Raw genomic sequence first — 23089 nt, forward strand, 5'->3', positions numbered from 1 at the left:
GAAACATGCTGGAAGAGAGTAGAAAGTTGTAGCTGTCTAGATAAATACGCCGGAGAGTGTGTGTGCAGTCAGGTCCCAAATGATTGGTCCCCTTGATAACGAGGAGCAAAAAAGTCTATAAAATATATAGCTGATTATGCAAACACACAATTAGATCATTTGTTTGTCCAAAAGTGTTTTATTGTAAGAATATAGCTTGAATACTTCCTATTTATGCTCAGAATAAATTGTCTGAATTGCTTTTGTATTAACAGTAGTAGAGGGATCCATGCAGTTGATGTGTGTGTGTTTGTTTGGTGCCCTGGTAGTTTGATGAGCCTGTGTTTTAGTTAGTGTGTTTCAGTTTGACTGTGTGGTAGGATGTGGAATTTCTCAGTCCGCTGCTCCATTGACCCCCATCCCTGACCTGTGTGTGTGTTTTGGCATTTCGAAGTGTCCTGGGGAATGTAGAGAGATTTTTGTCTGAACTCTGCAGTGTGAAACAGGGGGCAGGCAGGGTCCACTCTCCCTCCCTCCTGTCCCGTACGGAGGGTAGTGGGTACTCGTCCTCCTTCCTGACCCCGTCGAGGCCCTCTACCTTGGGCTCGGACATTACTGTAGTAAGCCTCCCTGGAGGTTTGGGGAAATGCTCATCTGGACATGGCCCATAAAGAGAATGGCAATGCATGCAGGGGAACGTGGCCTTTCCTCCTCTCAGATCAAAGTACACACACCTCACACCCTTCTTCTCCCGGCCACGGCAAATTCCACTGAGCACCGACAGACCGCCACGGACCAAAGTCCAAACTGAAAATAAGTGTCTGGAAAAATTTCACTGCGAAGTGTCGAGGCAACACACACACACACTGGAGAGGGAGGTGGCGTCCGTGGCCAGCCATTCCTTTGGGCTCATGGCCTAACCAGTAGACAGATGGGTGGAGGAGGTGGCGCTAGGCGAGGAGCCGTGGCATGTGTGTGTAGTATTTATCTATAGGAGGTGGTGTCTCCGTTTGCATTTCCCCCTCTGGGAAGACTCTCTGTGTACCTTTGTGTCCGTCTGTCTCTCCTGGTGTCTTTCTGTTCATCTTCCCTCTTAAGTCGGATCTGTTTTAGCCTCCAGCCTTCAGCTCGTAGGGCAATACTGGGATCTGTTTTAGCCTCCAGCTCGTAGGGCAATACTGGGATCTGTTTTAGCCTCCAGCCTTCGGCTCGTAGGGCAATACTGGGATCTGTTTTAGCCTCCAGCCTTCGGCTCGTAGGGCAATACTGGGATCTGTTTTAGCCTCCAGCCTTCGGCTCGTAGGGCAATACTGGGATCTGTTTTAGCATCCAGCTTTCAGCTTGAAGGGCAATACTGGGATCTGTTTTAGCCTTCAGCTCGTAGGGCAATACTGGGATCTGTTTTAGCCTTCAGCTCGTAGGGCAATACTGGGATCTGTTTTAGCCTTTAGCTCGTAGGGCAATACTGGGATCTGTTTTAGCCTCCAGCCTTCAGCTTGTAGGGCAATACTGGGATCTGTTTTAGCCTTCAGCTCGTAGGGCAATACTGGGATCTGTTTTAGCCTCCAGCATTCAGCTCATAGGGCAATACTGGGATCTGTTTTAGCCTCCAGCCTTCAGCTCGTAGGGCAATACTGGGTTCTGTTTTAGCCTCCAGCCTTCAGCTCGTAGGGCAACACTGGGATCTGTTTTAGCCTCCAGCCTTCAGCTCGTAGGGCAACACTGGGATCTGTTTTTGCCTTCAGCTCGTAGGGCAATACTGGGATCTGTTTTAGCCTCCAGCCTTCAGCTCGTTGGGCAATACTGGGATCTGTTTTAGCCTCCAGCCTTCGGCTCGTTGGGCAATACTGGGATCTGTTTTAGCCTCAACCCTTCGGCTCATAAGACAATACTGGGATCTGTTTTAGCCTCCAGCCTTCAGCTCGTAAGACTATACTGGGATCTGTTTTATCCTTCAGCTCATTGGGCAATACTGGGATCTGTTTTAGCCTCTAGCCTTCGGCTCATAGGGCTATACTGGGATCTGTTTTAGCCTTCAGCTCGTAAGACTATACTGGGAACCCAGGCCCAGATAATGCCCCCTTCACCTCTGCTCACCGCAGTCAACACGGCACCTACCTTTTGATGGTGACTCTTACTCAATGGCTACTGAAAGATGCCTTTATCTGTGGGCAAACACATTTAGAATGACATATCTGTCCTTCAAAGTGGTGAGCAGGGGTATTTTTGGAGAATGATTTCCCTGCAAATGAAAGGGGGGAGAGAGGAAGGACTTCTCTGTTTGTCGACAGACCTGGGTTCAAATAGCATTTGAAATCTTTCAAATACTTGCACTCTGCTTGATTGAGCTTGCCTACCAATGGAATGGTACCAAAAGTGAAAACGCTGCCCATCCGGGCAAGCTCAGGGAACCGCTCAAAGTATTTAGAATACTATTTGAACCCAGGTGTGGTTTGTACCTTCCTTCACTCCACCCCTCCTCATCCCACCACTGGGGATTTTCTATTGCCATCCTCTTCCACTGTAGAGTAGACCTCCTGGAAAGGAGGATGAGAGAGATGTGCAGATGAAAGGAGGGGAACGAGACAGACGGGGAAGAGAAAGTCAACCCAGGTACCTTTCTAGCTTTCCATTGGAGCCCCCTCATCACCCCACAGTAACACCCCACCCACCACAGGTCAACATTGACATGGAGGTTGGAATTAGACTACCTGTCCACTGTCACACACACACACACACACACACACACACACACACACACACACACACACACACACACACACACACACACACACACACACACCGTGTCCTGGGTTCATCTGGAATCTAGATGCCCATTTCTGGTGTGAAGGTGGAGGGGCCCAGAGTGACAGTGTTGTGGTGAAAAACCCTTCTGTCCTTCTTTTAGATCACACTAATCTCCATCTGGGCTTTTGTCATTTTCACCTGTTTTTCACCCGTTTTGGGGCTAATTTGTCTCCGCTTGTGGATCTGGCCTGGCAAGGGGCGTGTCTGTCTGTCCACACTGGACCGGTAATGACGCATGGTTTTTGGTTTCAGAGGGGAGGGTGTGTCGTTGAGTGTTCCTTTTTGTGTGTGTGTGTGACCAGTATGTGTGTGTGTGTGACCAGTCCGCAGCAGTGACGCATGCCTTGGGGTTTTGGTGCTGAGTGGAGAAAAACATTGTGACTGAGTGAAAGAGGGGAGGGACATGTTCCCTGTGGTCTACCTCACGCTCCATACCGGCTCCATAGTGGAGCGTTTACAGTAGCCCCCTAACACTGTGAGTTAACATGTTAGTCTATCTGTAGTGCTGTGGATTTGGTTCTCCCTGGGGGTCTATGGGTTGGGGGTCAGGGAGAAGTCTGGAAGCAGGGGATGTGGGGAGCTACTGCGGGTTTGTGGTTAGCGTCTCCCCTGGTTATTCAGGGGCTCCATCCGCCAGAGGCTCCATCCGCCAGAGGCTCCATCCGCCAGAGGCTGTCATCACCTCTGGACTTCAGATCTGGCTCTGCTGCTCCTATCATCACCTCTGGACTTCAGATCTGGCTCTGCTGCTCCTATCATCACCTCTGGACTTCAGATCTGGCTCTGCTGCTCCTATCATCTCCTCTGGACTTCAGATCTGGCTCTGCTGCTCCTATCATCTCCTCTGGACTTCAGATCTGGCTCTGCTGCTCCTATCATCACCTCTGGACTTCAGATCTGGCTCTGCTGCTCCTATCATCTCCTCTGGACTTCAGATCTGGCTCTGCTGCTCCTATCATCTCCTCTGGACTTCAGATCTGGCTCTGCTGCTCCTATCATCTCCTCTGGACTTCAGATCTGGCTCTGCTGCTCCTATCATCTCCTCTGGACTTCAGATCTGGCTCTGCTGCTCCTATCATCTCCTCTGGACTTCAGATCTGGCTCTGCTGCTCCTATCATCACCTCTGGACTTCAGATCTGGCTCTGCTGCTCCTATCATCTCCTCTGGACTTCAGATCTGGCTCTGCTGCTCCTATCATCTCCTCTGGACTTCAGATCTGGCTCTGCTGCTCCTATCATCACCTCTGGACTTCAGATCTGGCTCTGCTGCTCCTATCATCACCTCTGGACTTCAGATCTGGCTCTGCTGCTCCTATCATCACCTCTGGACTTCAGATCTGGCTCTGCTGCTCCTATCATCTCCTCTGGACTTCAGATCTGGCTCTGCTGCTCCTATCATCACCTCTGGACTTCAGATCTGGCTCTGCTGCTCCTATCATCACCTCTGGACTTCAGATCTGGCTCTGCTGCTCCTATCATCTCCTCTGGACTTCAGATCTGGCTCTGCTGCTCCTGTCATCTCCTCTGGACTTCAGATCTGGCTCTGCTGCTCCTATCATCACCTCTGGACTTCAGATCTGGCTCTGCTGCTCCTATCATCTCCTCTGGACTTCAGATCTGGCTCTGCTGCTCCTATCATCACCTCTGGACTTCAGATCTGGCTCTGCTGCTCCTATCATCTCCTCTGGACTTCAGATCTGGCTCTGCTGCTCCTATCATCTCCTCTGGACTTCAGATCTGGCTCTGCTGCTCCTATCATCTCCTCTGGACTTCAGATCTGGCTCTGCTGCTCCTATCATCACCTCTGGACTTCAGATCTGGCTCTGCTGCTCCTATCATCTCCTCTGGACTTCAGATCTGGCTCTGCTGCTCCTATCATCTCCTCTGGACTTCAGATCTGGCTCTGCTGCTCCTATCATCACCTCTGGTCTTCAGATCTGGCTCTGCTGCTCCTATCATCTCCTCTGGACTTCAGATCTGGCTCTGCTGCTCCTATCATCTCCCTTTATGTAGATGTCATGTATTTTCTGTCTTCATTGAACAGAGAGAGAATTTTGTGTCAAAGGGCAGCAGGCCCTATTTAAACCTATGCAGACAGTGTAGACCTGTGTGTTGGAGGCTGCAGCATTACCGCTGGACCAGCCACCTGTGTGAACTGTCATACAGCTCCTGTCTAGATCAGTCCAAGCACTGCTAGATAGATAGAGGCTGTTTTGAGATCAATGGCAGAGCTGATGCCATGGTTCTATGCTCTGGTCATCCTCTCTTGCATTCCTCTCCATGTCTTTCTCTCATTCACCTCTCTCTCTCTCCTCTTCTCCCCCCCTCTCTCTTGCTCTCCCCCCTTTCCTCCTCTATCTCTCCCTCCTTCTCCCCCCCTCTCTCTCTCCCCCCCATGCCCCCCACCCCTTTTCCTCCTCTATCTACCTCTCTCTCTCCCTCCCTCCCACTCCCCTCTTCTCCCCCTCTCTCCCCCCATGCCCCCCCCACCCCTCTCTCTCCCCTCATGCCCCCCACCCCCTCTCCCCTCTCCCCTCTTCTCCCCCCCTCTCTCTCCCCCCCCATCCCCCCATGCCCCCCCACCCCTCTCTCTCCCCTGTTCTCCCCCTCTCTCCACCCTCTCTCTCTCTCTCTCTCCCCTCTTCTCCCCCTCTCTCTTGCTCTCTCCCCCCCCATGCCCCCCACCCCCCTCTCCCTCTTCTCCCCCCTCTCTCTCTCCCTCCCTCTTCTGTGTGGTAAATCATTGACAGCGGTGTTCTAAACAGGAGTGGGCCATATCACACACGGCTGAGGAATTCCTGCTCTGTGTGACTGTAGGTAGGACTCCCTATAAACTAACAGCAATACAGTCAGTTGGACCAGCTCCTGTTGCCCTGTTCTACCAGACACAGTCAGTTGGACCAGCTCCTGTTGCCCTGTTCTACCAGACACAGTCAGTTGGACCAGCTCCTGTTGCCCTGTTCTACCAGACAGTCAGTTGGACCAGCTCCTGTTGCCCTGTTCTACCAGACAGTCAGTTGGACCAGCTCCTGTTGCCCTGTTCTACCAGACAGTCAGTTGGACCAGCTCCTGTTGCCCTGTTCTACCAGACACAGTCAGTTGGACCAGCTCCTGTTGCCCTGTTCTACCAGAGCTCCTGTTGCCCTGTTCTACCAGACGTCACAGTTGGACCAGCTCCTGTTGCCCTGACCAGCTCCTGTTGCCCTGTTCTACCAGACAGTCAGTTGGACCAGCTCCTGTTGCCCTGTTCTACCAGACTCCGTCAGTTGGACCAGCTCCTGTTGCCCTGTTCTACCAGACACAGTCAGTTGGACCAGCTCCTGTTGCCCTGTTCTACCAGACTCCGTCAGTTGGACCAGCTCCTGTTGCCCTGTTCTACCAGACTCCTGGACCAGCTCCTGTTGCCCTGTTCTACCAGACACAGTCAGTTGGACCAGCTCCTGTTGCCCTGTTCTACCAGACACAGTCAGTTGGACCAGCTCCTGTTGCCCTGTTCTACCAGACTCCGTCAGTTAGACCAGCTCCTGTGGCTCACTGGCACAGCCTGGGTTAGATTACCCTGTTAGTTTGGTGGAGAGGCATGAGGTGATGGACTGAGTTTTGTTGTTTTTAAAGGGGTGTTTTTAAAGGTATGAGCTGGGTTTGGAAGTTTTTAGAAGCACAGTTTTGAGGGAATTATGTGGGTTTTGTTGTTTTAGGAGTTTGCTTTGAGGGAAGGGGTTTTTGTAGTTTTTAAAGGTATATTTGTATGCTTCAGTTTGTTATGTAGATATAAAATACTGTAACAAACTTAGCCCTGATGAACCCCGATATACGATTTACCCCAAGTGAGGTCATGGTGACCCAGGTTGAACCCTTGCCAGGGATGATGCAATAGCTGGCATTCGCTGCTACAGTACTGTCTAGAACTATTAGAGGGTATCGGTGACTAATATTCCTTTTGACCAATGCGCAGACCCCTTGGGAAAAAGTGGAGGTGAAATTACTATCTGGCAACCCGGTGGTTAATAACTCAGGTGATACCTGGCAACCCTGTGGTTAATAACTCAGGTGATACCTGGCAACCCTGTGGTTAATAACTCAGGTGATACCTGGCAACCCTGTGGTTAATAACTCAGGTGATACCTGGCAACCCGGTGGTTAATAACTCAGGTGATACCTGGCAACCCGGTGGTTAATAACTCAGGTGATACCTGGCAACCCGGTGGTTAATAACTCAGGTGATACTTGGCAACCCGGTGGTTAATAACTCAGGTGATACTTGGCAACCCGGTGGTTAATAACTCAGGTGATACTTGGCAACCCGGTGGTTAATAACTCAGGTGATACCTGGCAACCCTGTGGTTAATAACTCATGTGATACTCGGCATCCCGGTGGTTAAAAACTCAGGTGATACCTGGCAACCCAGTGGTTAATAACTCATGTGATACCTGGCAACCCGGTGGTTAATAACTCAGGTGATACCTGGCAACCCTGTGGGTTGAATAGCACCCCCTTGTGCTCGGGAGACCCCACTGCTCCCAGGCGCTTACAGCTGGACCAGTGTCCCACAGCTGAGTGCTGACTTTCTTTGGTATCAGGTTGGGTGCAAAGGTGTCCATCTCTGTCATTTGATTGGGTGATGTAATGACAGAAACAAACACACTTGCAGTGACTGGCTGCTGTCTGTCAGTGGATCCTGCTTGTTCACTGATGTTTTATTGACAGCAGGTGATAAAGCGGAGACTGGTTTATGTGCTGGACGTACTCTTCATGGAACTTCATGCCCACCCCTCCCTCACTAGGGGGGTGGGGGGCTTGTGTCCCCAGGGGGGAGGCCTCTGCCCAGGCCTCTGGTGGTAATGGAACCCCAGGCTCTGGGCTGGGCCTCCATAATCATTCCTAACTGATAAGCATGTAAAGTCCCTAATAACCATCCTGGACTGGAGGCCAACTGGTAGGCCAGGACCAGAGAAGGAGAGAACAACAGAAAGGGAAAGAGGGATGAGAGAAGATCTTTATAATATCCTTCTTTCTTCTCTTCTCTTCCCTAATAGAGAAAGGACAGAGCGAGTGGCTGCAGTCCAAACATGTTATTTGTTGGTGAAAAATCTATATACTGTGGATGACATTGATTTTTAGCGTTGACAAATTGTCTTAGTCTCGTAGTGAGGAGCCCATAAAACGTAGCTAGCATCATCAACATATTTTGGGGAATTCTGAAATTTATTGGAATACATGACCATACTATAAAACTAGCTTGCCAGCTATGGGGAACTTTAGCTAGCTACCTGACAGGAGTGCTAGTGAGCTACGTTAGCTTGCTAGGTACAGTATATTAATAGCTTTAGGTTGGTTGTTTTTTTAAATCAACTTCAAGAGTTCCACCTAGGACGTTGCCTCTCCGAACATCACTCTCCCTCGCTTGGGCAAGGGACATTTTAAGGTTCACTGGGATGTGACAATGTAAAACGCCGTTAGGGGCCGAGGGCCGTCTACTTTGAGTTTGGACTGCAGCCAGTGTTTACATCACGTGTCTGAGGGTTGCTGGGATCTGTGTAGCGCTGGGCCGGCAGCCCATCCTGATGTCTTGTGGGACGCCACACTGGGCCGTCTAGAACCAGGCCCGCCAGCTGAAGGGGCAGTGAGAGGGAGCCGGCCAGGCCACAATGGCCCTAATTACAGGCCCCGAGGCAGGGGAGAGCCCTGTGGAAACTGTGTGCAAGTGGATGGAAGAAGGAGAAAAGGAGACACGAGGAAGGATCTTTCTCAATTCATCTTTCCTCGATCCCTTGCATCCTCTACCCTTGCATCCTCTACCCTTGCATCCTCTACCCTTGCATCCTCTACCCTTGCCTCCTCTTCTAAACCATTGGAGAGGCTCTGAGGGGAGGGACCTTGGATAGTCAGTTCGATGTGTTCTTCATTGTTGCCTGTGATCAGAGGTTGTCTTTCCTTATTCACCATGTAGAATCCTGGACAGCTGTCGGTGATGGCTTTCTACATTTACACCCTTCTACCTCACCATGTCTGTTTTTAGGGACAGGGCCTGGGGTTTATGTGTGTTTCTACCTCACCATGTCTGTTTTTAGGGACAGGGCCTGGGGTTTATGTGTGTTTCTACCTCACCATGTCTGTTTTTAGGGACAGGGCCTGGGGTTTATGTGTGTTTGTACTTCACCATGTGTCTGTTTTTAGGGACAGGGCCTGGGGTTTATGTGTGTTTCTACCTCACCATGTCTGTTTTTAGGGACAGGGCCTGGGGTTTATGTGTGTTTCTACCTCACCATGTGTCTGTTTTTAGGGACAAGGCCTGGGGTTTATGTGTGTTTGTACCTCACCATGTGTCTGTTTTTAGGGACAGGGCCTGGGGTTTATGTGTGTTTATACCTCACCATGTCTGTTTTTAGGGACAGGGCCTGGGGTTTATGTGTGTTTCTACCTCACCATGTGTCTGTTTTTAGGGACAAGGCCTGGGGTTTATGTGTGTTTGTACCTCACCATGTGCCTGTTTTTAGGGATGTGGTTAGAGCATTGGACCAGTAATCATAAAGGTTGCTGGATCGAATTCTAGAGCTGACAAGGTACAAATCTGTTGTTCTACCCCTGAGCAAGGCAAATAACCCTAAGTTCCCCAGGCGCCGAAGACGTGGATGTCGATTAAGGCAGCCCCCCGCACCTCTCTGATTCAGAGGGGTTGGGTTAAATGCAGAAGACACATTTCAGTTGAAGGCATTCAGTTGTATAACTGACTAAGTATCCCCTTTCCCTGTTTCTACTTCTCTACCTCACCATGTGTCTGTTTTTAGGGACAAGGCATGGTATTGATAAGCGGTGCCTGGTTTCCTCCAGACATTACGCTTGTCATTCAGGCCAAAGGGTTCAATCTTGGTTTCATCAGACCAGTGAATCTTATTTCTCGTGTTCTGAGAGTCCTTTAGGTGCCTTTTGGCAAACTCCAAGCGGGCTGTCATGTGCCTTTTACTGAAGAGTTGCTTCCGTCTGGCCACTCTACCATAAAGGCCTAATTGGAGGAGTGCTGCAGAGATGCTTGTCCTTTTGGAAGGTTCTCCCATCTCCACAGAGGAACTCTGGAGCTCTGTCAGAGTGATCATCGGGTTCTTGGTCCCCTCCCTGACCAAGGCCCTAATCTCCCGATTGCTCAGTTTTTATGTGTGTGTGTATGTATATAGAGTATTTTTGTCTGTAATGTCTTTTTCGTTATGTCAGACCCCAGGAAGACTAGCTGTCATCATTGGCGTCGGCGAATGGGGATCCTCGTAAAATCATAAATCCCCTCCAGAGGTCTGACCCCCTCTCCTCCTGTCAGTTGTCCCAGAGAGAGGGAGTGATGTGGGGAAGCCTCTCCTCTCCTGGCCTGAGAGAAAGAAAGAGGGTGAGAGTAGTTGACTGGGAAGAGGGGAGAAAGAGGGTGAGAGTAGTTGACTGGGAAGAGGGGAGAAAGAGGGTGAGAGTAGTTGACTGGGAAGAGGGGAGAAAGAGGGTGAGAGTAGTTGACTGGGAAGAGAGGGAGAAGAGGTTGGGAGGGAGAAAGAGGGTGAGAGTAGTTGACTGGGAAGAGAGGGAGAAAGAGGGTGAGAGTAGTTGACTGGGAAGAGAGGGAGAAAGAGGGTGAGAGTAGTTGACTGGGAAGAGAGGGAGAAAGAGGGTGAGAGTAGTTGACTGGGAAGAGAGGGAGAAAGAGGGTGAGAGTAGTTGACTGGGAAGAGAGGGAGAAAGAGGGTGAGAGTATTTGACAGGGAAGAGAGGGAGAAAGAGGGTGAGAGTAGTTGACTGGGAAGAGAGGGAGAAAGAGGGTGAGAGTAGTTGACTGGGAAGAGAGGGAGAAAGAGGGTGAGAGTAGTTGACAGGGGTGAGAGTATTTGACAGGAAGAGAGGGAGAAAGAGGGTGAGAGTAGTTGACAGGGAAGAGAGGGAGAAAGAGGGTGAGAGTAGTTGACTGGGAAGAGAGGGAGAAAGAGGGTGAGAGTATTTGACAGGGAAGAGAGGGAGAAAGAGGGTGAGAGTAGTTGACAGGGAAGAGAGGGAGAAAGAGGGTGAGAGTAGTTGACTGGGAAGAGAGGGAGAAAGAGGGTGAGAGTAGTTGACAGGGAAGTACAGACAGATATATGACCAGATGTAAAGGGATGCGCTTTCAGGGTTTAAAGGCAGACGGACCAGTAGGACTTCACCTGCCTCTGTTTGTTGTTCCATCTGCCAGCCTGGCGTGTGTAGTAGAATATCAATATCCAATGTGGTTGTTTTAGGTCCTGTAACCTCTGCGTAAGGCGATATGGGTCAGTGGTTACTGACTAGGGTGTTGGGGTTAGGGGTCAGTGGTTACTGACTAGGGTGTCGGGGTTAGGGGTCAGTGGTTACTGACTAGGGTGTCGGGGTTAGGGGTCAGTGGTTACTGACTAGGGGTCAGTGGTTCCTGACTAGGATGTAGGGGTCAGTGGTTCCTGACTAGGATGTAGGGGTCAGTGGTTACTGACTAGGGTGTATGGGTCAGTGGTTCCTGTGTAGGGGTTAGTGGTTCCTGACTAGGGTGTATGGGTCAGTGGTTCCTGTGTAGGGGTTAGTGGTTCCTGACTAGGGTGTATGGGTCAGTGGTTCCTGTGTAGGGGTTAGTGGTTCCTGACTAGGGTGCAGGGGTTAGTGGTTCCTGACTAGGGTGTATGGGTCAGTGGTTCCTGACTAGGGTGTAGGGGTCAGTGGTTCCTGACTAGGGTGTAGGGGTCAGTGGTTCCTGACTAGGGTGTAGGGGTCAGTGGTTCCTGACTAGGGTGTAGGGGTCAGTGGTTCCTGACTAGGGTGTAGGGGTCAGTGGTTCCCTGACTAGGGTGTAGGGGTCAGTGGTTCCTGACTAGGGTGTAGGGGTTAGTGGTTCATGACTAGGGTGTAGGGGTCAGTGGTTCCTGACTAGGGGTCAGTGGTTCCTGACTAGGGTGTAGGGGTCAGTGGTTCCCTGACTAGGGTGTAGGGGTCAGTGGTTCCTGACTAGGGTGTAGGGGTTAGTGGTTCATGACTAGGGTGTAGGGGTCAGTGGTTCCTGACTAGGGTGTAGGGGTTAGTGGTTCCTGACTAGGGTGTAGGGGTCAGTGGTTCCTGACTAGGGTGTAGGGGTCAGTGGTTCCTGACTAGGGTGTAGGGGTCAGTGGTTCCTGACTAGGGTGTAGGGGTTAGGGGTAGGGGCCAGTTTAGGATCCAGCATCAGTGTTTTTACTATAGATCAGGTGAGGCCTCAGCAGTCTGTACCAGGGTTCCATGAAGGTCGGTCAGCACCAATCCCCAACACCGGCCTATCTCAGAAAACAACACCGGCCTAGAGACTGGTCTATCTCAGAAAACAACACCGGCCTAGAGACTGGTCTATCTCAGAAAACAACACCGGCCTAGAGACTGGTCTATCTCAGAAAACAACACCGGCCTAGAGACTGGTCTATCTCAGAAAACAACACCGGTCTAGAGACTGGTCTATCTCAGAAAACAACACCGGCCTAGAGACTGGTCTATCTCAGAAAACAACACCGGCCTAGAGACTGGTCTATCTCAGAAAACAACACCGGCCTAGAGACTGGTCTATCTCAGAAAACAACACCGGCCTAGAGACTGGTCTATCTCAGAAAACAACACCGGCCTAGAGACTGGTCTATCTCAGAAAACAACACCGGCTAAACTCAGAGCTGTTTACCCACTAGTAATAGAGGGAAATGTCAACATCCCTCACCCTCCTTCTACTCATCCTTCCTTGTTTTTCTTTGGTCAGGCCGTGGGGCAGTGATTGGCTAAGGTGCCAGAATGGATTATGGATGGCCAGCAGTCTAACAACCCTACAGAGGGCAGGGTTCAGATTTGTGAGGGTGCAACTGAAGGAACTTGACTGGCGTGCATCCCATTGACAGTCCGATGAGGGTAAACTGACCCTAACCTCAATCAAATCCCTAACACAGGTGAGCTCACCAAAACAGTAGCTCCTCCCCTGTCTCCGTACTGCAGGACTTTGGTCTGTTATGACAGCGGCAGGCCACTCAGTCTGGTGGAGGTCACAAGAAAGTTCCAGATGAATATTATTAACTGTGAGGTAGAGAGGTGGTTGAACCACGGTAGTCTATTTAAACTGACCTTTGACCTTTGTTTTGTTAACTCTTTGTGCCATTCTTTCCCTTTTTATGTGTTTAAGAGTTGTTTATCGTCCAGGAGGGCTGATCTAGGTCCATGCCCTTATTCATTATGCTTTAAAAGGCTAAACTGATCCTAAAACAACACTCCTACTCTGAGACGCAGGCCAATACATTGAACATACGTTTGAGAATGCTTTACACCTGCCGGTTTAAAGGGACCCAAGTGGCCTAGTTTACAGCGCTGACTTAGATGTAATCCATTGTAAGGGGAAACGGCACCGCTGGCCGCCCCCACCACCATTATTGGTTTTGTTGCCGAGGCGACGTCGCGCAGCGTGGTAAAGATATTGCTGTGCATATTGTGAGCAATGATGTCAGATTTTTTTTTTTTTTTTTAAGTGTTTGTTCTTTGCAGTAACTTGTTTGTTGTTGTAACATCACAAACAGACGAAGCAGTTTCACCATTAAGGATTTCACCTTGTTTTACTGTTACTGTCCATCAAGGATCCTCAAACAACTTGACAGAAGAGGTGTGCATGCCAAGTGTTTTCCAGAAGAGGTATGCATGCCAAGTGTTTTCCAGAAGAGGTATGCATGCCAAGTGTTTTCCAGAAGAGGTGTGCATGCCAAGTGTTTTCCAGAAGAGGTGTGCATGCCAAGTGTTTTCCAGAAGAGGTGTGCATGCCAAGTGTTTTCCAGAAGAGGTGTGCATGCCAAGTGTTTTCCAGAAGAGGTGTGCATGCCAAGTGTTTTCCAGAAGAGGTGTGCATGCCAAGTGTTTTCCAGAAGAGGTGTGCATGCCAAGTGTTTTCCAGAAGAGGTGTGCATGCCAAGTGTTTTCCAGAAGAGGTGTGCATGCCAAGTGTTTTCCAGAAGAGGTGTGCATGCCAAGTGTTTTCCAGAAGAGGTGTGCATGCCAAGTGTTTTCCAGGTGTGCATGAAGTTTTCCAGGTGTGCATGCCAAGTGTTTTCCAGAAGAGGTGTGCATGCCAAGTGTTTTCCAGAAGAGGTGTGCATGCCAAGTGTTTTCCAGAAGAGGTGTGCATGCCAAGTGTTTTCCAGAAGAGGTGTGCATGCCAAGTGTTTTCCAGAAGAGGTGTGCATGCCAAGTGTTTGCCAGAAGAGGTGTGCATGCCAAGTGTTTTCCAGAAGAGGTGTGCATGCCAAGTGTTTTCCAGAAGAGGTGTGCATGCCAAGTGTTTTCCAGAAGAGGTGTGCATGCCAAGTGTTTGCCAGAAGAGGTGTGCATGCCAAGTGTTTTCCAGAAGAGGTGTGCATGCCAAGTGTTTTGCCAGAAGAGGTGTGCATGCCAAGTGTTTGCCAGAAGAGGTGTGCATGCCAGAAGAGGTGTGCATGTTGTTTTCCAGAAGAGGTGTGCATGCCAAGTGTTTTCCAGAAGAGGTGTGCATGCCAGAAGAGTGTGCATTTGTTTTCCAGAAGAGGTGTGCATGCCAAGTGTTTTCCAGAAGAGGTGTGCATGCCAAATGTTTTCCGATGTGTCCTACAGGAGAAGGTTGGGACAAAATGGGAAAACAGCAAGTTTCCACATTTCACAAAATCAAATCAATCAAATCAAATTTTTATTTGTCACATACACATGGTTAGCAGATGTTAATGCGAGTGTAGCGAAATGCTTGTGCTTCTAGTTCCGACAATGCAGTGATAACCAACAAGTAATCTAACTAACAATTCCAAAACTACTGTCTTATACACAGTGTAAGGGGATAAAGAATATGTACATAAGGATATATGAATGAGTGATGGTACAGAGCAGCATAGGCAAGATACAGTAGATAGTGTCGAGTACAGTATATACATATGAGATGAGTATGTAAACAAAGTGGCATAGTTAAAGTGGCTAGTGATACATGTATTACATAAGGATGCAGTCGATGATATAGAGTACAGTATATACGTATGCATATGAGATGAATAATGTAGGGTAAGTAACATTATATTAGGTAGCATTGTTTAAAGTGGCTAGTGATATATTTACATCATTTCCCATCAATTCCCATTATTAAAGTGGCTGGAATTGAGTCAGTGTCAGTGTGTTGGCAGCAGCCACTCAATGTTAGTGGTTGCTGTTTAACAGTCTGATGGCCTTGAGATAGAAGCTGTTTTTCAGTCTCTCGGTCCCAGCTTTGATGCACCTGTACTGACCTCGCCTTCTGGATGGTAGCGGGGTGAACAGGCAGTGGCTCGGGTGGTTGTTGTCCTTGATGATCTTTATGGCCTTCCTGTAACATCGGGTGGTGTAGGTGTCCTGGAGGGCAGGTAGTTTGCCCCCGGTGATGCGTTGTGCATACCTCACTACCCTCTGGAGAGCCTTACGGTTGAGGGCGGAGCAGTTGCCGTACCAGGCGGTGATACAGCCCGCCAGGATGCTCTCGATTGTGCATCTGTAGAAGTTTGTGAGTGCTTTTGGTGACAAGCCGAATTTCTTCAGCCTCCTGAGGTTGAAGAGGCGCTGCTGCGCCTTCTTCACGATGCTGTCTGTGTGAGTGGACCAATTCAGTTTGTCTGTGATGTGTATGCCGAGGAACTTAACGTGCTACCCTCTCCACTACTGTTCCATCGATGTGGATAGGGAGGTGTTCCCTCTGCTGTTTCCTGAAGTCCACAATCATCTCCGTAGTTTTGTTGACGTTGAGTGTGAGGTTATTTTCCTGACACCACACTCCGAGGGCCCTCACCTCCTCCCTGTAGGCCGTCTCGTCGTTGTTGGTAATCAAGCCTACCACTGTTGTGTCGTCCGCAAACTTGATGATTGAGTTGGAGGCGTGCGTGGCCACGCAGTCGTGGGTGAACAGGGAGTACAGGAGAGAGGGCTCAGAACGCACCCTTGTGGGGCCCCAGTGTTGAGGATCAGCGGGGAGGAGATGTTGTTGCCTACCCTCACCACCTGGGGGCGGCCCGTCAGGAAGTCCAGTACCCAGTTGCACAGGGCGGGGTCGAGACCCAGGGTCTCAAGCTTGATGACACTATGGTGTTGAATGCCGAGCTGTAGTCGATGAACAGCATTCTCACATAGGTATTCCTCTTGTCCAGATGGGTTAGGGCAGTGTGCAGTGTGGTTGAGATTGCATCGTCTGTGGACCTATTTGGGCGGTAAGCAAATTGGAGTGGGTCTAGGGTGTCAGGTAGGGTGGAGGTGATATGGTCCTTGACTAGTCTCTCAAAGCACTTCATGATGACGGAAGTGAGTGCTACGGGGCGGTAGTCGTTTAGCTCAGTTACCTTAGCTTTCTTGGGAACAGGAACAATGGTGGCCCTCTTGAAGCATGTGGGAACAGCAGACTGGTATAGGGATTGATTGAATATGTCCGTAAACACACCGGCCAGCTGGTCTGCGCATGCTCTGAGCAGACCAGCTGGCCGGTGTGTTTACGGACATATTCAATCAATCCCTATAAGGCACTGTAGTCACAGGAATTGAATGCAATAAGACTGAAATGCAGTGGTTTGTGTGGAACGGGGCAAAGGGAGAACATTGATAAAAGTGTGGGAGAAAAGACCAGGGCTAAATGATAGCATGAATGATAAAATGGATGAAAACCGGAGGTTGAATGATAAAATGGATGAAAACCGGAGGTTGAATGATAAAATGGATGAAAACCGGAGGTTGAATGATAAAATGGATGAAAACCGGAGGTTGAATGATAAAATGGATGAAAACCGGAGGTTGAATGATAAAATGGATGAAAACCGGAGGTTGAATGATAAAATGGATGAAAACCGGAGGTTGAATGATAAAATGGATGAAAACCGGAGGTTGAATGACAGCAAAATTGCGTGGAAAGAAAGATGAACGTGAAAACGAAGGTGCGGAACAGAAAATGAGACGATTGAGAGCGGAGAAGAGAAGGGTGAGGAGAAGAGAAGGGTGAGGAGAAGAGAAGGGTGAGGAGGAGAGAAGGGTGAGGAGGAGGGTGAGGAGAAGAGAAGGGTGAGGAGGAGAGTGAGGAGAAGAGAAGGGTGAGGAGGAGAGTGAGGAGAAGAGAAGGGTGAGGAGGAGAGATGGGTGAGGAGGAGAGATGGGTGAGGAGAAGAGAAGGGTGAGGAGGAGAAGAGAAGGGTGAGGAGGAGAAGAGAAGGGTGAGGAGGAGAAGAGAGGGTGAGGAGGAGAAGAGAAGGGTGAGGAGAAGAGATGGGTGAGGAGAAGAGATGGGTGAGGAGAAGAGATGGGTGAGGAGAAGAGAAGGGTGAGGAGGAGAAGAGAAGGGTGAGGAGAAGAGATGGGTGAGGAGAAGAGATGGGTGAGGAGAAGAGAAGGGTGAGGAGAAGAGATGGGTGAGGAGAAGAGAAGGGTGAGGAGGAGAAGAGAAGGGTGAGGAGGAGAAGAGAAGGGTGAGGAGGAGAGAGAAGGGTGAGGAGGAGAGTGAGGAGAAGAGAAGGGTGAGGAGGAGAGAAGGGGGAGGAGGAGAGAAGGGTGAGGAGGAGAGTGAGGAGGAGAGAAGGGTGAGGAGGAGAGAAGGGTGAGGAGGAGAGTGAGGAGAGAAGGGTGAGGAGGAGAGAAGGGTGGCTCTGCTCCTTTTCTATGGAGCCGCTGCTCCTCCACACATTGGTTGCTCTGTGCCCAAAGGGGAACTAAAGCCTGACCAGAGCATACATTTATTTTTACGATATTTAAACAAACAAAAAACTAAAATAAATCAATGCAGACCTCTAAACCTGACCAAGTATGTTTAGGAGCCCCTCTCACTGACAGCAGTGCGAGACCACCAATTTCTCCCCGTCAATATTTGAACAGCTAATTCAGTTTGTCCTCTCCGTTTGACTCAAAAAAGCGAGTGAAAGAGTAGAATGAATAGTGTGTACGTGCTGTATGAGTTTAGTATGTTATCTATCTTGACTTGTAGTTGGTTGTGGCGTCAACGTGTGTGTACACACACACACACAACAGTGCAGTACGGTGTTGTAGCAGCCTATATAGACCTACCGAAGTGTCCTGTCTCCTGTAGTGTTGTTCCTGTTTCCTGTCTCCTGTAGTGTTCCTGTTTCCTGTCTCCTGTAGTGTTGTTCCTGTTTCCTGTCTCCTGTAGTGTTGTTCCTGTTTCCTGTCTCCTGTAGTGTTGCTCCTGTTTCCTGTCTCCTGTAGTGTTGTTCCTGTTTCCTATCTCCTGTAGTGTTGCTCCTGTTTCCTGTCTCCTGTAGTGTTGCTCCTGTTTCCTGTCTCCTGTAGTGTTGTTCCTGTTTCCTGTCTCCTGTAGTGTTGTTCCTGTTTCCTGTCTCCTGTAGTGTTGTTCCTGTCTCCTGTAGTGTTGTTCCTGTTTCCTGTCTCCTGTAGTGTTGCTCCTGTTTCCTGTCTCCTGTAGTGTTGCTCCTGTTTCCTGTCTCCTGTAGTGTTGTTCCTGTTTCCTGTCTCCTGTAGTGTTGTTCCTGTTTCCTGTCTCCTGTAGTGTTGCTCCTGTCTCCTGTAGTGTTGCTCCTGTTTCCTGTCTCCTGTAGTGTTGCTCCTGTTTCCTGTCTCCTGTAGTGTTGTTCCTGTTTCCTGTCTCCTGTAGTGTTGTTCCTGTCTCCTGTAGTGTTGTTCCTGTTTCCTGTCTCCTGTAGTGTTGCTCCTGTTTCCTGTCTCCTGTAGTGTTGCTCCTGTTTCCTGTCTCCTGTAGTGTTGCTCCTGTTTCCTGTCTCCTGTAGTGTTGCTCCTGTTTCCTGTCTCCTGTAGTGTTGTTCCTGTTTCCTGTCTCCTGTAGTGTTGTTCCTGTCTCCTGTAGTGTTGTTCCTGTTTCCTGTCTCCTGTAGTGTTGCTCCTGTTTCCTGTCTCCTGTAGTGTTGTTCCTGTCTCCTGTAGTGTTGCTCCTGTTTCCTGTCTCCTGTAGTATTGTTCCTGTTTCCTGTCTCCTGTAGTGTTGTTCCTGTTTCCTGTCTCCTGTAGTGTTGCTCCTGTTTCCTGTCTCCTGTAGTGTTGCTCCTGTTTCCTGTCTCCTGTAGTGTTGCTCCTGTTTCCTGTCTCCTGTAGTGTTGTTCCTGTTTCCTGTCTCCTGTAGTGTTGTTCCTGTTTCCTGTCTCCTGTAGTGTTGTTCCTGTCTCCTGTAGTGTTGTTCCTGTTTCCTGTCTCCTGTAGTGTTCCTGTTTCCTGTCTCCTGTAGTGTTGTTCCTGTCTCCTGTAGTGTTGCTCCTGTCTCCTGTAGTGTTGCTCCTGTTTCCTGTCTCCTGTAGTGTTGCTCCTGTTTCCTGTCTCCTGTAGTGTTGTTCCTGTTTCCTGTCTCCTGTAGTGTTGCTCCTGTTTCCTGTCTCCTGTAGTGTTGTTCCTGTTTCCTGTCTCCTGTAGTGTTGCTCCTGTTTCCTGTCTCCTGTAGTGTTGCTCCTGTTTCCTGTCTCCTGTAGTGTTGCTCCTGTTTCCTGTCTCCTGTAGTGTTGTTCCTGTTTCCTGTCTCCTGTAGTGTTGTTCCTGTTTCCTGTCTCCTGTAGTGTTGTTCCTGTTTCCTGTCTCCTGTAGTGTTGTTCCTGTTTCCTGTCTCCTGTAGTGTTGCTCCTGTTTCCTGTCTCCTGTAGTGTTGTTCCTGTCTCCTGTAGTGTTGTTCCTGTTTCCTGTCTCCTGTAGTGTTGTTCCTGTTTACTGGTTTCTACCTTGTGCCAGAGCTGCTAGAAAAACTTATTTCGTTCGACCCTTATCAGGCCTTCAGCCTTCAGTCACTCCTCCAGACCTCTACCATGTAACTGACCGGGGAAAGACTTCAGTCACTCCTCCAGACCTCTACCATGTAACTGACCAGGGAAAGACTTCAGTCACTCCTCCAGACCTCTACCATGTAACTGACCAGGGAAAGACTTCAGTCACTCTTCCAGACCTCTACCATGTAACTGACCAGGGAAAGACTTCAGTCACTCCTCCAGACCTCTACCATGTAACTGACCAGGGAAAGACTTCAGTCACTCCTCCAGACCTCTACCATGTAACTGACCAGGGAAAGACTTCAGTCACTCCTCCAGACCTCTACCATGTAACTGACCAGGGAAAGACTTCAGTCACTCCTCCAGACCTCTACCATGTAACTGACCAGGGAAAGACTTCAGTCACTCCTCCAGACCTCTACCATGTAACTGACCAGGGAAAGACTTCAGTCACTCCTCCACACCTCTACCATGTAACTGACCAGGGAAAGACTTCAGTCACTCCTCCAGACCTCTACCATGTAACTGACCAGGGAAAGACTTCAGTCACTCCTCCAGACCTCTACCATGTAACTGACCAGGGAAAGACTTCAGTCACTCCTCCAGACCTCTACCATGTAACTGACCAGGGAAAGACTTCAGTCACTCCTCCAGACCTCTACCATGTAACTGACCAGGGAAAGACTTCAGTCACTCCTCCAGACCTCTACCATGTAACTGACCAGGGAAAGACTTCAGTCACTCCTCCAGACCTCTACCATGTAACTGACCAGGGAAAGACTTCAGTCACTCCTCCAGACCTCTACCATGTAACTGACCAGGGAAAGACTTCAGTCACTCCTCCAGACCTCTACCATGTGACTGACTGGGGAAAGACTTCAGTCACTCCTCCAGACCTCTACCATGTAACTGACCAGGGAAAGACTTCAGTTACTCCTCCACACCTCTACCATGTGACTGACTGGGGAAAGCAGGCCACCAGGCAGGAGGCTGGCTGATTGACTGACTGACACACACTCACTGCAGGACATAGTCTTTCCATATCATTCATTTATTCTCTCTAAATCATTTAGTGTAGTTTTCTCTCTACACCTCTCACTCATTCCCTCATACTGTTTCTCTCCCTCTCTGATAGCTTAGTGTTTGCTCAGGTCACAGTTTATTTCTGGTCATTTCCCTCTGCTTCCTGTACTCTTATTTTTCTTTCATTTAATCCCCTCAAAATATAGTGTGCAGGAAAATATTAATCTAAATGTATATTTATGGAAAGATAGCCAACAGTTTTGACATTAGTTGAATTTGTCATAATTTTCTCCCTTTCCCATTCTCTCTCTCTCTCTCACTCTCCCTCAGACTGTGCCACAGGTATGTGTGAGGCAGGGCGGTCTGGGGTTTGACTCTGAGCTGCAGGAGCTCTACTCAGCCGTCACATCCTACGACAACACCAACGCCCGCAAACGTAAGATCTCTGAGAGACACGCCCCCGAAGAGGACGAATCCACCACAGAGGACCGTGACCCTAACCACGCCGCCAGCGGCACACAGCCCTCAGGTCTGGACCTCTTCTCATTGGTCGTATAATCTTTCTAATCCCATCTTGCCGTCACCTCTGTGGCCCAAGGCCTAAGATTTAGACCTGTAGGATCGCATGTCCTACCAACACACTCTCTCACACACAGACACCACACACACATTCTAATAGAGATCACTATACTATATTCTGTCCCAGACATTTCTGTAATCTAGCTAAACAACATCAATCACCCAAACACTTCACTTCTCCTGCTAGTGCTGCTTTTAACAGAACAACTGGCGTGGGAAAGTTGGAGTCTCAAGCGGTTTGATACTTTTGTTGCAACGTTAATAAATGTGTTGCAACGTTGCAGCTCATACCAAGGCTGCCTTGGCCAGGACAGGACAGCTCGGCTCAATAGTGTGAAAATGGGTTTTAGTGTCTGATTATGGCCACTATAGGTGTGAATTGGTGGTTGGTTTGTTCCCTACAGGAGAGGAGGTGAACCATGGGCTGGACCAGGGGGATAAGAGGCAGACTGGACGGGGGGACCGAGCCAGAACCACAGACTCAGAGACACCTAATGAGGAAAAGGTCTGGTCAACTCCGCAATGATTCTGATTTACCAATAATAATGAATTAATCAATCCGATTTATTGATAAGCCCTTTTACAGCGGCAGATGTCACTAAGGCTGCGTTTACACAGGCAGCCCAATTGTGATTTTTTTCCTTCACTAATTGGTATTTTGAGCAATCTGATCAGCTGTATTGCCAATAATTGGGCAAAAGGTCAGAATTGGGCTGTCTGTGTAAACGCCGCCTAAGGGCTGTACGGTAACCCAGCCTCGACCCCTCTCCCTCAGACTGAAGGCTATAATGTAACCATAATATCCTTACCTTGTTTCTAACACGTCTGTTGCCATCCTCAGACTACAGTTCCCATGGCTACTGCTGCAGATCGGCCCTCCGCCCGACCCAAAAAGAAGAAAGCTAAGGGGCTTTTTGGATGACCTCGGAACCTGTAGGGCACCAAACACTATGGAGACTGTCTGCGACTATGTCCCAAATGACACGGTCAAAAGTAGTGCACTATGTAGGGGATGGGGTGTCGTTTGGGATGCCGTCTATGAGCACTACCACCTTACTTCATGTGACATGTTTTTCAAGTACTCATCTACGGAGATGTCCTTTTTTTTTAAATATATATTTTTTTAAATCATTGAATCATTAGATATGCATGTTGTTCCTTGGCTGTTTCATTGTTTGATGGATGTGTATTTTTTTAAATTGTCTAAATAAAGTGTGACAATTTAGGGCGTCTTATCAATATAAGAGTTAGATGTGGATCAATGACTGTGTTCTCTTTAGATCTGCATTTTTGGAACATCATGAATTACTCGTTTCAACTTCTGGGCAGAATGAAGTTGTACATTACTGCCATTACAGGACCACGCTCTAGTACCAGCCTGAGTCTAGTCCAACCACAGGGCTAGTTGATGCATGCTCCAGACGCCTTATCCCTATTGGATGGTTAGCAGTGTGTTGGCAATTCATTCTTATTTCTTTCGAGAGAGAATGAGATATTGACTCAAGGTGTTGTAGAATGCTTGGAATGCTATTGAAGTCCTGTTCAATCATTGGTCGAGGACTTGGCTTGTTTTGAAAAGTCAACGCCGTTAGAACACTGTCATAGCTCAGTCAGAATGCATATTTATCCCAATTTTAATAAGGTGTCAGTCGCTCTACAGAGGAGACACTAAATGCCTGAAGTGAAGAGCCCACATTGTCTCAAATGGATGTTACACTATATATACAAAAGTATGTGGACACCCCTTCAAATGAGTGGATTTGGCTATTTCAGCCACAACCGTTTCTGATGGAGGTATAAAATCGAGCACACAGCCATGTAGTCTCCATAGACAAACATTGGCAGTAGAATGGCCTTCCTGAAGAGCTTAGTGGCTTATAACATGGCACCGTCATAGGATGCCACCATTCCAACAAGTCAGTTTGTCAAATGTCTGCCCTGCCAGAGCTGCCCCGGTCAACTGTAAGTGCTGTTATTG

At 49.0% G+C, this 23089-nt stretch overlaps 1 protein-coding gene and 2 long non-coding RNA genes across 54 annotated transcripts; 1 reads left to right on the forward strand and 2 right to left on the reverse strand.

Annotated features, from left to right (window-relative positions):
- Positions 1 to 3644: 3644 nt before the first annotated feature.
- Positions 3645 to 5098, reverse strand: LOC127916797 (uncharacterized). 7 transcript variants are annotated; one of them, XR_008096086.1, is made up of 3 exons: positions 4350 to 4582; positions 4070 to 4269; positions 3645 to 3789 (listed from the first exon to the last, which is right to left on the reverse strand). It is a non-coding gene; the product is annotated as an uncharacterized LOC127916797 (long non-coding RNA). The 7 variants fall into 7 exon arrangements; XR_008096085.1 differs by having other exon boundaries at positions 4030 to 4269; XR_008096084.1 differs by lacking the exon at positions 4350 to 4582 and adding an exon at positions 4590 to 5098 and having other exon boundaries at positions 3651 to 3829; positions 4030 to 4269.
- An 8410-nt stretch (positions 5099 to 13508) lies between these two features.
- Positions 13509 to 22339, forward strand: LOC127916791 (non-homologous end-joining factor 1-like). Of its 43 annotated transcripts, none has more exons than XM_052499993.1 (8): positions 13509 to 13769; positions 13843 to 13929; positions 14017 to 14103; positions 14264 to 14292; positions 14334 to 14404; positions 20863 to 21061; positions 21516 to 21616; positions 21953 to 22339. In XM_052499993.1, the coding sequence occupies exons 1-8, from the start codon at positions 13573 to 13575 to the stop codon at positions 22031 to 22033; spliced, it is 852 nt and encodes a 283-aa protein (XP_052355953.1). In that variant the 5' UTR covers positions 13509 to 13572; the 3' UTR covers positions 22034 to 22339. The 43 variants fall into 43 exon arrangements, with proteins under 43 accessions (XP_052355953.1, XP_052355949.1, XP_052355979.1 ...); XM_052499989.1 differs by having other exon boundaries at positions 13509 to 13740; positions 13843 to 13958; XM_052500019.1 differs by lacking the exon at positions 13843 to 13929 and having other exon boundaries at positions 13509 to 13822; positions 14012 to 14103.
- LOC127916796 (uncharacterized) lies at positions 17284 to 20642 on the reverse strand. Of its 4 annotated transcripts, XR_008096078.1 has the most exons (5): positions 20454 to 20642; positions 19974 to 20405; positions 19686 to 19925; positions 19590 to 19637; positions 17284 to 19541 (listed from the first exon to the last, which is right to left on the reverse strand). It is a non-coding gene; the product is annotated as an uncharacterized LOC127916796 (long non-coding RNA). The 4 variants fall into 4 exon arrangements; XR_008096079.1 differs by lacking the exon at positions 19590 to 19637 and having other exon boundaries at positions 19734 to 19925; XR_008096077.1 differs by lacking the exon at positions 19590 to 19637.
- Positions 22340 to 23089: the final 750 nt, after the last annotated feature.

Source organism: Oncorhynchus keta, chromosome 37 (genome assembly GCF_023373465.1).
Source record: "Oncorhynchus keta strain PuntledgeMale-10-30-2019 chromosome 37, Oket_V2, whole genome shotgun sequence".
Taxonomy (NCBI): Eukaryota; Metazoa; Chordata; class Actinopteri; order Salmoniformes; family Salmonidae; genus Oncorhynchus; species Oncorhynchus keta.

Excerpts from the sequence above, each read along its gene's own strand:
- LOC127916791 (XM_052499981.1), top strand. The coding sequence starts at position 13,544 with ATGCCAAGTGTTTTCCAGAAGAGGTGTGCATGCCAAGTGTTTTCCAGA. Across the intron at positions 14,405-20,862 it reads GATGTGTCCTACAGGAGAAG|ACTGTGCCACAGGTATGTGT; the intron begins GTTGGGACAAAA and ends ACTCTCCCTCAG. Across the intron at positions 21,617-21,952 it reads AGACACCTAATGAGGAAAAG|ACTACAGTTCCCATGGCTAC; the intron begins GTCTGGTCAACT and ends TGCCATCCTCAG.